Here is a 14,224-nt window from a genome sequence, read left to right as displayed (position 1 = left end):
CCTTGACCTCCCAGGCTCAAGTGATCCTTCCACTCAGCCTCCCAAGTAGCTGGGACCACAGGTACATGCCACCATGCCCAGCTAATTTTTTTATGCTTTGTAGAGACGGGGTCTCCCTACGTTACCCAGACTGGTCTGTAACTCCTGGGCTCAAGCAATCATCTCGCCTTGGCCTCCTAAAGTGCTGGAATTACAAATATGAGCCGTTGCACTGGGCCAAAGTGTTTTTTTGTACTGCTAGCAAAAAGGACAAAGCCTAAGACAAGCTCATCTTATATGGAACTTTATAGTTTAGTAAGATTCCTATATATTTCTTTGCCATTTACTTCATTTTATTCCATTTCATTATGACTTCATTATGAAATGGAATCAGTAAAATGGCAGAATACCACAGTTTCTCTGGAGGTATAAAGTGTAAGGTGTGTTTCAAATGATCTTTGGCTGCTGCATCATCATCATAGTTACCGTTTATTGAGTATTTACTATGTGTCAGACACTGGGCAAGCTCTTTAAATCCCAAGAATTGTGAAACACAAATGTACCTCCAGCTGCACACTCACATGTGTATGCACACATGCAAACACAGATACACACAAACACACACACACACACACACACACACACACACCGGCCCAGTTACATAGTCACCACATCTGAAGCACAGATGAAGTAATGAAACGCAGTTTATGTTTAGGGCAGCTTTTGGTGTCACAAACTGCAATTCTGTTTAGATGCTCATCTGATTTAGCAGCTGTACTTTCAGGTGCCCCCTGACTTTGGAAGACATTTCTGTCAAACCCCCATCAAGAGTGTTACAGCCTGCTGAGCCAGTTTCTTCTTATCAAGCTACAGTTCTAAATATTTGTGAGAATATCCGAAGTCCCTGGGGACCAAGTCAGCTCTCTTGAACCAAGTGAGCTCCGTTGTGAAAACATGGGGGTTTCTAACAGTTCTCCTGAGCACATTGCAATTTATCAGTTTCTCTTTACAAACCCTTCAAATAGAAGGTTACAGTGTTATCATGTTCATTCGTAACCTTTCAATTAAGTAATTCCAGCTGTATTCACTTGCCACGGCCTCTTTAGTCCCATCCTTAGGAGACTGCGAACTCCTGTCACTTATCATTGAGAAAGTACGGTATTTTATTCAGCCACATTTTTCTAAGACAGTGTATCCATTGCTATCAAATGATCAATGTCATGTTAAAGGAGTTTCTTAATAGCATACATTTAAATAGCTCATCTTAATAGTCCAGCAAGCTCATAGGCTGTTTGTACAACATGCAAGGTTATATCAGATGCTACCCATTCAACTTTTGCTGTAAATTCACTGCATAGCTACTAATGATAGAAAAGGATTGATGATGGTGGGTGGGATTAACCTTGGCAGGAAAGAGAAGCAGTGTGATAGGGAACAGTTATAACTTCCGGAGGCACATTTGAAGATTAATTCAGATAGTAGCCAGAGGGCACAAGTGTTTTATTTCACCAAAAATGGAAAAAATAATTTTGTGTAACTTCTGTTGAATAAATAGCAAGATGCAAACGGCACATGGCAAAATGTATTTCATGTTGCTTCTGATTTTCTCTTAATAGCGTCTGAATTGTTGAATTAAAACTCATGGATGCTTTTCGTAAATGAAATATATATATTTTACATTGTACTGGGTTGTTGATTTTTATGTTATAGTTACTAATACATACTCATTTCACATTTGGACAGATACAGCAGATGGTGTATCTCAGGAGCTCTTCTCTGCTGGCTTGGTGGATGGTCACGATGTAGTTATAGGTAAATTGTTTTTTAGTATGCACTGTCATTTTGTTGGTATATAAAATGGAAATGTGTTTGGAAGCAAAAGTGTTCATTAAGGAATAATTCACTCTGAATATTTGAAGAATTCTTCTTGAATTCTTATCTTTTATGTAGAAGTATATTTAAGAATCATGTTTGGACAGGTGCCATGGCTCATGCCTATAATCCCAGCACTTTGGGAGGCCAAGGTGGGTGGATCACCTGAGGTCAGGAGTTAGAGACCAGCCTGGCCTATTTGGTGAAACCCCGCCTCTACTGAAAATACAAAATTAGCTGGGCATGGGTGGTGCATGCCCATAGTCTCAGATACTTGGGAAGCTGGGGCAGGAGAATCTCTTGAACCTGGGAGGCAGAGGTTGCAGTGAGCCGAGATCGCACCATTGCACAACAAAAGTGAAACTCCGTCTCAAAAAAAAAAAAAAAAAAAGGATCATATTTAATTTTCTTTTTTTCAAAAGCTCTTAATGTAATCCTGTCTCATGTATCTGGACATGATTTATCCAATGAGGAGCCTCATTTATTGGAAATATAACAAAGAACTCAGAAGACCCAAAAGTCCATGATGTAACAAAAATAAGATGCTATAAATTCTGTTCACTAAAGCATAGGAACCTTTGAAACCCTTACTCAGAGTTTCTATATTCTTTCTTTGGACACAGTTCTAATAAACTTAGAATTCGTTTTTTCAGCTCTCAGCAATATTCATTGTAAAATCTCAGGTTTGGATGGGAACTTAAAGATCATTCAGGCCAGTTCTTTCACTGTATAGATAAGGAAATGAATTCCTAAAGAGGTTCTGTGGTGTGTCCAGAGCCATGCAGCTGGGACGTGGCAGAACGATTTCACTTTGTGGGTCTTTCTGCCTCCTTTAGAATCATAAGATAGCTGTACAGAGATAGGGGAGCCTGCTCAACATAGACTGCTGATAGGAGCAAGCAGCCACCCATAGACCTCCTGACAAAGCAAAGGACGCAGAAAAGTTCTAAGAGGCAGACAGCCATCTGAGAAAATATGTAGCCTGGTTCCACCTAGAGTGAGGGTGAATAGCTCCATGCTCTTCAGCAAATTCTGACTTTATAGAGATTTTATGATGTATAATGATAATAACCCTAACTAATCAAGGTTAGTTAGCAATTAATAATTATGTTAATATATTAATTATATTATTAACTCTAATAACATTATTTAGGGGACTGTGTATTATGATAATGCCTTATTAAAAAATATTCAACTCAAAACTGATGTTTGAAATGACATGCTCCCCTTAAGTGATATGGTTTATGTTTGTTTTTGTTTTTGTTTTTTTGAAACAGGGTCTCACTCTGTCACCCAGGCTGGAATGCAGTGGTGTAATCTCGGCCCACTGCAACCTCTGCCTCCAGGTCCAGGCAATTCTCATGCCTCAGCCTCCCGAGTAGCTTGGGACTACAGGCGTGTGCCACCATTCCCGGCTAATTTTTGTATTTTTAGTAGAGACAGGGTTTCGCCATGTTGGCCAGGCTGGTTTTGAACTCCTGACCTCAAGTGATCCACCTGCCTTGGCCTCCCAGAGTGCTGGGATTACAGGTGTGAGCCACTGCTCCCAGCCCCTTAAATGATATGTTTTAATAAAAAAAAAATAACTTATTCAAAATAAGTCCTTCCCCAATAACGCTGGAGTATGTGACTGAGAGGGAGTTTAAGGTAGATACACACACCTATCAGAATAATTTGTTCCTAGTAACTTTGGAATGTAAATCATTATAAAGTGAATTATTTTATGTAAATAAGAGCAATTGAGTTTATAGTGGGAGATTAGAATTCTGACTAAATACATAATATCCAGTATGTTCTTTATGTACAATTGATACGTCATAAATGCAGATACAAAGATACCTTTATAATTAGAAAAAAATAGGCTTTTTCCCTATTGATTTTACATCAAGTGTTCACATAGATTTCACAATGAAGCTCTAACTCCTTTGCCAAGTGGCTCCATACATGAGGGGACACAGACATATTTTAAAGGAAAGTGACTTCACATGCATTTATGTGGTGTGAATGTGTATTCCCTTATATATCTTGTCTTTCACATTTTCCTTTACAATCTTGTGAGGTTTAAGGCCAGCTAAGTTCTCACCTAAGTTTTCTAATCAAATGTGAGAGGGAAGTTGAGAAAAAAGATTGATTCAACTTTGGTGTCTACTTTAAATTCCGTCTAAGAATTCATTATGTTAACCTACCAATTCCTTGATGAAGATGAACACTCTCCTTCATTAGAAAACATAAGTACACACTTTTGTGTCTTACTTTACCAGAAGAAATAGAACAGTTAATGCCTAGATCAGGAGACCCTGCAAAATATATTTTCCTTGCAGAGAGCTATGGTCCATATGCTAAGCATCCAGAATAGAAAATTAATCAAGTGAAAATGATAATCAGAAACTTCTTTGAAACACCTACTAATGTCTCCTATTGGGCAAGAAGCCAAGGATCAGATTGTTCTTTTATTGGAGTTGATCCTGGCAGGTGGCTCGGAGCACAGAAAATAAGAGAGCTTCATGGAAAGGCGTTCGGTCACGTCGTCTGCATGGTCCTTGCTTCAGACCTGCAGTCAAGTTTAATGTACTTCTTTTTTTTGCCCCAGGCTCAGCTAAAGTTAAGAAGGTTTTATTGTTGTTGTTGTTGTTGTTGAATTTTTAAAAGGAGGAAATTAGGAAATTAAGGCAGAGTTCATGTACAACTTATTGAGTGTGTTTTCAATACAATATATAACCAGAAAGCTTCTCTTTTTCTATGCCTTAGTTAATTATTCTTCTAAAAACTCTTCAGCTTGCCTTTTTTCCCCTTCTTGGAGCTAAATTATTTCTATGTAGAAAGTGTTGGAGTAAGAACAGGCATATCTAATTCTTTTTGATATAGTAGCACTTAAAAATGCCTTACATGGACATCACACTTAAGTGTTCACAGACAAGGTTTATGTATTTCATTTGATCATCACATCAATTCTATAAGGTAAAGGGGACAGGTTGTTTTAATCACTACGTTGCAGACTGAAAACTGAGGTCCAAAGAAGTGTCTAGACTGTTGCAACTGGTAATGGTCCTTGAGCTTGGGTCTTGTTGACTCCCTAGTGTTGACACTTTGCATATAATTTATACCTTCACCCTTAAAAAGTGGATCCAGGTAATTTTAAATGATGGTGGTTCTTGTGTCCCCTGGGAGAAAAATAGCTTTCCTTGTTTGTTTTTCCACGGACCCGTGGATGTTTTCTATTTTAATTGCTGATTATTTGACAAACTAATTTATTTGATCTTGTTCCCTCCAACCAATCCTGGCAAACCTGTACTCCCTCCCTCCTCATGTATTTCCCTCTTTACTGGATATGTCCTAGCATATGAATATGTTTTTATTTCTCTTATCTTCAGAAAGCCCTGTCTTTACCCCACCTCCCATTACAGCTATTTCTCTCCATCCCCTTACAGTTAAACTTATCAAAGACAATTGCCCTGGCTTTGATTCCTTTCTTATCACTGTCTCTTAAATCCACCTCAGTCAGACTTTCGACCACCCTGCTCCACTCAAACTGTTCTTTTCAAAGCTGTACCTGGGGAAAACACACCTGCAAAAAGGGAGAGGCAGATGCACAGGTAGGCGTGGCTGGAGTGAGGGGAGAAAGAAGGATGGTAAAGGACACGTGGTCTGTGAATGGCTGCCGTGTTCCTAAACCTGAGGTTCATCCTCAGTCCTTATCATGCTTGACCTGTTGGCAATACTGGGCGTAGTTGACAATGCCCTTCTCCATGATAAGCTTTTTCACTTGGTTTTAAGACTCCACCCTCTCCTAGTTCTCCCATCTTACTGGTATTTCCTTCTGTCTTTTTTGTTGGTTCCTCCTCATCTCTCTAACCTATAAATCTTGATGTGTCCAAGGACTCTTTCCTTAGATCTCCTCTCTTTCTCTACTTGCTCCTTTGCTGATCTTATCAGGTTTCATGGTATTAAATACCTTCCACTCTTTAACTCCCAAATTTATATCTTTGATCCAGACTTTTCTTTTGAATTCCAGACTTATATTCAGCTCTCCTTTTAACATCTTCACTTGGTAAGGTAATAGACATCCAAGATTTAGTCCACAGTTTCAAAATCCAGCCCCTGGTATTTCTTCCCAGCCGGCCCCTCTCAGGAATCTTAGACTCTTCATAGGCATCATCTCCAACTTCCCAGGTGCTCAGGCCAAAACCCTGGGCATTGTCCTTGACTTTTCTTTCTCTCGTACTTCACATCCAACCCATCTGAATGTGCCCAGGATCCTCCCTTTGCTTACCATCTCACATCCCATCCCCTTTCAAGCCCCTCTCAACTCCCACTTGAGTTCTTGTATTCATCCCTTTGCCGCCATCCCAGCTTCTGTCCTTGCCTCCCTTCAGCCTGTTCTCATCTCAGCAGCCAGAAATCCAGGTAAAGTAATCACATGCAAAAGGCCACATATGGTGTGATTCCATTTATATGAAATGTCCAGGGTAGGCAAATCCATAGAGTCAGAAAGCAGAAGAGTGGTTGCCAGGGGCTGGCAATGAGTGGGGCAGGGGAGTGACTACTAAGTATGGCATTTCTTTTTGGGGTGATGAAAATGTTCTGGAATTAGAAGTAGTAATGGCTACATAACCTTGTGACTTTACTGAAAACCACTGAATCGTGCATTTTAAGGTGCGAACTTTATAATATGTGACTTTTAGTTCAGTTTTTAAAAAGTAAGCCAGATTGTGTTCAGAGTTCAATCAAAACTCTGCAGTGGCTCTAACCCACAATCGCCATGGCCTCCAGTCCTCTGCACTGTGTCCCCTCTCACTTCTCAAATGTCTCCTCTCCTGCTCTTCCCCTTGCTCACCCCACCCCAGCCACCCCAGCTGTTGAACTTGCTCTTCTTCCAGGACACTCCTTCTTTAGGGCCATATATGCCCACCCCCCGGTGCTTAAATATTGCCTTCACAAAAGGGTCTCCCTGAGCAGCCTTATTAAAATCGCACACCATCCCCAACTCTCTACCCTCTTTCTTATTTTGTTATTCTACCTAATATCTCCCTGTTCAGTAGCCTGTATGTTTCATTTATTTATTTTGTCAGCTATATAGGACTTCCCTTTGAGCATCAGTTTTTTAAGGCCAGAATTTTAATCTCTTTTGTTAACTGCCACATTCCCAGTGCCCTAAACTGCATTTCACATAGTAGGCCCTTCATAAACATTTGTTAGAGATAAACAAATCCCATTTTGATATATACAGATATATCATAACATTTACTTCAGAAACAAAGGATACTTTGAGTTATAGGATTCTAGCGTTTTAAGAATTTTGCTTTCAAGGTTGCAAAATTCAACGTATTTGCAAATATGAAATAACTTCACCTCAGGAAAGCTGTGTAAAGAAAGAGCCCAGTTTACATCGAGGTTTGAATGATTTCTTACATGTGCATTTTTTCAGCTTCTATAATATAAAATAACCAACATTTAAATAGATTAAAAATCTGTTTCTTTCCTATCAGCATTTTCTTTCGAATTGGAGTAAATGCTTACAACATTGTGAAAAGGCTGAAAAAGCAGTAGCATATGTTATGGAGCAGTGAATGTTATGAGTTTTACTAGAATATGGCAAACACAGGTTACAAAAAGTCTTCAATACCTAGCTTCAGGGTAGCCTAACTTTAGTGTGCCAGCCTTTGCAAAGCAGAGTCTGGATTGAAGAAGGGCCAGTATAGTGACATGAAGTGATTGCTTTCGAGCAGAAGCAAAGCAGTGCAGAAATTAAATGTGCTGTTTGTAGACTGAAATCATAAGCCCACTTCACTTGTGCTTAAACTCAGCACTACCTTGGGCAAGAAACAGGAAACATTCTTAGGCTTTGTGTAAATAGCCGTTGATAAGATTGGCAAGGCCTCCTGGGTGGGTGTTGGTTTAAAAACGTTTTCAAGATGAAAAACTAGAGGACATGCATGCATAAATTTGCTTATCTTGCCTGGCTGGGTTGGCTGACAAATGGAAAGAGACCAAATCTGAGTGCCTATTATTCTAGTTGTTTCAGAGGATTCCCAAGGATGAGTGATAATGAGACAGCAGAGAAACTCATTGTTTCCTTTGCTTCCTGGTGAAAAAAACAGCCGGCCAGAAGTAAGTTTTCTCTGAAATGGAAGCACAGGGGGAAAAATGCAAAACACAAAATTCATATGTACAAAAGAAAACAGAAGCTCTAAGTTCTCTCCAGACTTTGTGATATAAATTTTTGAGGAATTAGTTTAGTAAGTTTTAACCCTCAGCTATGGAAGAAGGAACACCAGTGGGTATGTTAGGCTAAGCAGTTATGTGTCCTGCTTACCAACTCCTACAAAGCTGCTGAACTCCAATCTGCACGGCTCAATACAGAGGCCAGGGTTTGACTGTGTGTATACACAGGAAGAGAAGCTGCTTGTCAGATGCCTTCCAGAAAGGTGCCCACTGACTGCCCTTCGCTGCGTTTTTATACCATCCTTTTTCTAGCCTTGTAGCAACATATGTCTATTTCTTTAAGTGGAGTTTAGAACCAGATGTTGGAATTTCTGTTTCCTGAGAAGGGAGCTGTCTGCCTGCATTCATTTCTACAGTTTTCCTTTGATGGATTTTGAGCATCACTGACTAGTTGTCACTGGAAGGAAAACTTACTTTAGTGATAGATGTTCCCAAAGCCCTCTCAGTAGACTTAGACCTATTGTTCATGCCCCATGGGATGCTCTTTTCCTGCACATGAAGAATCATGTTTAAAACCTGTCTGCCTGCAAGACTTACCATACATGTCACCATCATGAAGCCTCCTCTGCTGCCCGACACCCCACTCCTTGCACAGTTTGGAGGACAGCTTTTCCTTGTCTAGAATGCCAGAGAACCATATTTTTACCAACTCAAGACATATGGCTTTCATCCTGCTGTACTGCTGCGTGCTTGCCTTCCGTTGTGTGGAGGCTGGAGACATCTTTAGGGCAACGCTTGTCTTCTATGTTATTGCATCACTAGCATTGTTGACACACATAGGCATTTAATATATATGTCGGATAAATGAATGCATTGTATACCATTTGCAAATTCAGTACTGGATTATTGCATGAGTTGATGATTTGGATAATGTAAATATTGTTGTATCTTCCAAAAATGAAATAGTAATTCACTGTGATTGATTTTTTTCCCTCCCTGCTTTTTCCCATGTTCCTTTCCTTTCTCTTAGAAATTGACTTGTCACATGACTTTTGAGTCTGGTCTCTTGGGAAAAGAATATGTTTTGTCTCGACAGCCTTCTGGTCAGGCATGGTAGCTCACGCCTGTAATCCTAGCATTTTGTGAGGCTGAGGCAAGTGGATCACTTGATGTCAGGAGTTTGAGACCAGCCAGGCCAACATGGAGAAACTTTGTCTCTACTGAAAATACAAAAATTAGCTGGATGTGGTAGGGCACACCTGTAATCCCAGCTACTTAGGAGGCTGAGGCAGGATAATTGCTTGAACCCGGGAGGCAGAGATTGCAGTGAGCTGAAATTGCGCCACTGCACTCCAGCCTGGGTGACAGAGCGAGCCTCTGTCTCAAAAAAATATATATATAGAGAGAGAGACAGGGCCTTCTGTCCCCTAGTGCTTGCTAAGGTTAAGTATTCTGAGTGTCTCTCAAAGTATGAGCTGTAAGTTGCCTGTCTTATCTGGGATGCTTACTAAAAATGCACGTTTCTGGGTTCCAGCCCAGAGATACAGCATCAGCTGTCTTTGGGCAGAGTGTGGAAAAAAAAATCTGTTTTCAGCAGGTATCCCAAGTGATTCTCATACACACTGGAATTTCATAGTCACTTTATTTATTTTTTTATTTTTGAGACGGAGTCTCACTCTGTCACCCAGGCTGGAGTACAGTGGCGCAATCTCACCTCACTGCAAGCTCCACCTCCCGGGTTCACACCCTTCTCCTGCCTCAACCTCCTGAGTAGCTAGGACTACAGACGCCCGCCACCACGCCCAGCTAATTTTTTTGTATTTTTAGTAGAGACGGGGTTTCACCGTGTTAGCCAGGATGGTCTCAATCTCCTGATTTCGTGATCCACCCACCTCGGCCTCCCAAAGTGCTGGGATTACAGGCGTGAGTCACCGTGCCCGGCCCATAGTCACTTTATTTTATGCTTATAGTAATCTTTGGAGATACCTTTAGCTCATTTCATCATCTATACCTTTTTCCCAGTCTCACTAATCTCCTTTGCTTTTCTCCCTTATTTGATTCTCTGCTGTCTTTAGGAGTCTGTTTTAAAACTGTGCCAGTTAACTTTCAAAAATCATGTTTATGTGTATAAATGGTGTAGATGCCACATATATGGCATTGGTATAAATTTTTACCAAAATGAGTAGTTACAGTTTTGATTAAAACTAACATTGCTGCTCAGGAGGCAGTGGATCCTCCAGATGGCCTTCAGCTTTTATTTCTCTACAAAATGGCAAAGTATGCTTAGGCTCTCAAGTATGGGAGCAACAGAATCTCTCTGCTCAGTCATGAGCATATGGTTAGATGTGCGAAGTGCTCTGTTCTTCCTGCTATAGTCAGGGATATTTAAGTCTGTTATGAGTGATCCACAATTTACTGAGCAGCAGTTCACTTTCACGACGACAGTCTTGGAAAACAGTGAACATATTTCATCTCATATTCATTTCAGTGATTATGCTGTGATATTCACTGATACTGACTTTCAGTGAAGAAAAACATTCATTATTAAAATAGTGTCTTTATTACACAACTGTACTATGATTTTGAAATGGTGACAGGTAATAAAGGAAGAAAACTCCTTAAGCCCTTTCTGGATTTAGACAGGCTTGTGGTTAGTTGAATGATGTCAATAAATACAGCTGAGTGATTCCTGATTAAAAGTTGTCTGTGTGTTAAGTTTAATATCTTAGGGAATGAAGACTATAAGTACTTTGGGGGTGCTGTGCTGATTACTTTTCTTATATATTTTTACCAGACATAAATGTTGACCTGTTAGATATGATGTAAGGTTTCTGTTTTCAAAAAGGCACCACTGCCTGTTTGATTGTAGCTCATTGCTCTTGGTTTCCCAATTATCTTTCCTTTCTTTAAAAAGAAATCTTTATTGAGGTATAATATTTATTCCCAAATAGAAAAATTGGACATTAATATTAAAAACTGGCAAAATTATATTTTGAATATTCACAAATGGTAGGCTGGACTATCTAATATAAAAGTATCATCCACGTTGTATAATAATTTTAATTCCATTCAGATGAATAACTACCATTTCTAGATGAGATAAGATATTCAGCAGTTGGGCCAGACATGGTGGCTCAAGCCTGTAATCCCAGCACTTTGGGGGCCCGTGGCAGGTGGATCAACTATGATATATATTAACATATCATAGTTGCACAGGAGTTCAAGACCAGCCTGACCAACATGGTGAAACCCCGTCTCTACTAAAAATACAAAAATTAGCTGGTGGTGCATGCCTGTAATCCCAGCTACTCAGGAGACTGAGGCAGGAGAATCACTTGAACCCGGGAGGCGGAGGTTGCAGTGAGCCAAGATTGTGCCACTGCACTCCAGCCTGGGCCACAGAGTGAGACTCCGTCTCAAAAAAAAAAAAAAAAAAAAAAAAAAGGATACTCAGGAATTGAACTCTTGAGAGGTGGTAGAATCACAGTGTTGCTTTAAACATCCAAAGAGCTGTTTTCTCTGCAAAATGCTGGGAACCAGGCCCGAATAAATGTGCAGTGAGAACACATGTGCACACACACACAAACACAAACATAAGCACAGACCGAGCACACAGATTCAGCATTAGTTTGATCACATACCTATGGGTTACTATGTATTTTTTGAAGTTTATTTAAGAACAAGAGAAAGACAGACTAATGTAAAAATGCATAGAATTCTTGCTTTGACAGAATATCATTTTTTAAAATCTGATAAAAGCACAAGAAAGTGCCCATCCTCCTCTGCGCCAAATTCAAAAGAATTAAGTGGGAGAAAGAATTCCTAGAAAACTAAATCAGAAGCTTAAGCTGTGATGTCCACTCATAGGATTGAATCCTCTGCCAGCCCAGCCACTCCCTGTGCTTATCTATCTGCAGATTCTAACACAGAATGACCAGCTATCCAGGAAAGACCTGTCATTTGTAAAGAACTTCTGATTTGGGGATGGGGGAAAGGAGGGATTGAAAAGTACCTTTCAAAATGTGGGCAAATGTTATTTCCAAGAAGTTCTAGCATAAAATGACATCTGTAATTTCCCCAAAGACGTTCTCAGTTTCTGTGTCACATGATTATGATTCATTGCAGCAGTAAACCACACCATAAGCCCTGATTTTCTAATTAACTTTGTTGCTTTGTATTTAGTTAGGAGTTGTATATCCTCTTTAAAACCACTAGTACAGAGATAGAATCCAATTAAGACCTGTACTTAACTTCACTTGGGTGAAACAAGAGCTTGCCAGTGGATTAGTCGTAGATATCTACTAAGTCAGTAGAGTCTTCCTTTTTTCAATTACTTTAGATTGCCCTTTTTAAATTTATGTTAATCTGTCCTTTAACTCCAGAATCAAATATGCTTGAAGATTACACTCAGTCTCGCCACACTTTCTGATCAGTCCCTACTTACGACAGAAATGTATTTCTAGTGGAAGTAAAGTAGGCTCACTTTGGTGCAGGAAACCTAGTCTTTGTGATGACTTACATTTTTCTAACATTACCAAGTGTGTAGGATTTAAATTAAATGGCTCTTTTGTTGAACAGTCTACTTGTTAATAGCCTGACAGGCAAGTCTCCCAGTCCCAGATGAAATCTCTCTGCTGTTTTTTTACTTCATTGGCTAAAACAAAAGAGAAGTCACTGCCTCATGATTTCTTATATAACAGGTAATACCGCTCTTGTTTGCCCAATCAAAAAAATGTGAAAGCTAAGGAAGAAAACTAAATCAATATTTTTTAAATCATTGTGGGCTTATAATCACTATTTTGGCTCCATGTCTAGTTATAATCTTAAATTTGATCCTGCATCTTATATTTGGTTATTTTTTTTTTTTTAAAGAGGACTTTCTTGCCAGTCCCAAGAAAGCCTAGTTCTTAATCTTGCACTGCTTAAGTTTAGCATCCAAAAGGTTGTGTGAAAATACGTTTACCCCAGATTCATTTTAAAACAAGGAGAGATCTTGACTGATCACCTGCTGATACATTTAGAAACTTGTCTTTGTCATCAGGTTTATACTGTCCCCATTGTATTGTCAACATTTGTGCCCAATTTTGTTCTCACTCTCTTTTTTTTTTTTTTTTTGGTGTCTTTTCAGATTGATATATCATAGTTGCACATAGTTGGGGGATACATGTGATACTTTCCAGTTTCATTCTGGGGCTAATGTTTTTCAGAATCAACCACTATACTGCATAACCCACGGTAACCATTCCATAAAAGAAAATTTTCTTGCCAGATTCTGTGTCTGCTGAGCTATAGAACCAGATAGCAGGAATTCTTAGTCAGGAAACCATGTGAACAGCTATAGGTGCAAACGCATGGGCCTGGCCAGTGTACCCTTCTGACACAAGTAAAGAAGGAGCTGTCCATTAAACTTGAGAAATAGATTTAATGCCTTAATTTTTATTCTTATAGAATTTGGTCAGTGATGAGAGGTTTGTTACTCAAAATCAGACCATCAGATTCAAAGCATCTTTTCAGTAATACGACCCTTGGAGGGCTAATTTATTACAGTTTCTGAGACTCCTTACCAGTTTGTGATTGTTGACTGGATTTTCAGAAAGTCATTATGCTCATGGCTCATTTCTTCATTGGATGAATAGATCTGGGGTCAAGATTGTGCTGTCAGAGCTCTGCACTTTCTTGTCTTTCTGTGATATGTAGGGTCAGAAGGATAAGAAAGGACATCTGAATTGCTTAACCACTGCCCTGACATTTCCAGGGTTGGCTATCAATTCCTCACATATCCTTCTAACTATTTTGCCTCTAATTCTTGTATTTGTTCATGGTATTGAGTAATAAGATGAGAGTAGCATACAGTGGGAACTCAGTGTCTAATAGAAAGGTAGGTTAGAAGACATGATTTGGACAGCATTACTCCAGGGAAGCATAAAAATGCTATTGGTTATTCTGACTAATGGGCTTCTCAGCCTCTGGCACTGTACACTTGCTGGAGCTCTCAGGATTTCTTTTAAAAAGAAAAAGAAAAATTGGCTCTTTTCTTTAGTGCTCATGAAAATTTTTATTAGATAAGGAATGAATATGAGAAATTAATTTTTGATATTTTTTCACGATGAACTTTTTATGTCAAAATATAGAACTCTGCACTTAGAGTAACTCTGAACAGTGGCTTTAGGTGTTCAATTAGCAATAATTAAATGTAAGTTTAATCTTATAG

The 14,224-nt window shown here is 39.4% G+C and overlaps 1 protein-coding gene across 3 annotated transcripts in view; it reads left to right on the top strand.

The window, feature by feature from the left end:
- The window catches only part of STK39 (serine/threonine kinase 39), a 292,156-nt gene that overhangs the window by 232,156 nt on the left and 45,776 nt on the right, over window positions 1–14,224 (top strand). For all 3 annotated transcript variants that reach the window (XM_045367192.2, XM_065525612.2, XM_065525613.2), the window contains exon 16: window positions 1,723–1,791. In XM_045367192.2, coding sequence (XP_045223127.2) covers window positions 1,723–1,791 — 69 coding nt within the window. The remainder of the gene's footprint in view (window positions 1–1,722; window positions 1,792–14,224) is intronic.

The sequence above is a fragment of the Macaca fascicularis genome, chromosome 12 (genome assembly GCF_037993035.2).
Source record: "Macaca fascicularis isolate 582-1 chromosome 12, T2T-MFA8v1.1".
Taxonomy (NCBI): domain Eukaryota; kingdom Metazoa; phylum Chordata; class Mammalia; order Primates; family Cercopithecidae; genus Macaca; species Macaca fascicularis.
This window is presented reverse-complemented; position numbering and strand designations above follow the sequence as displayed.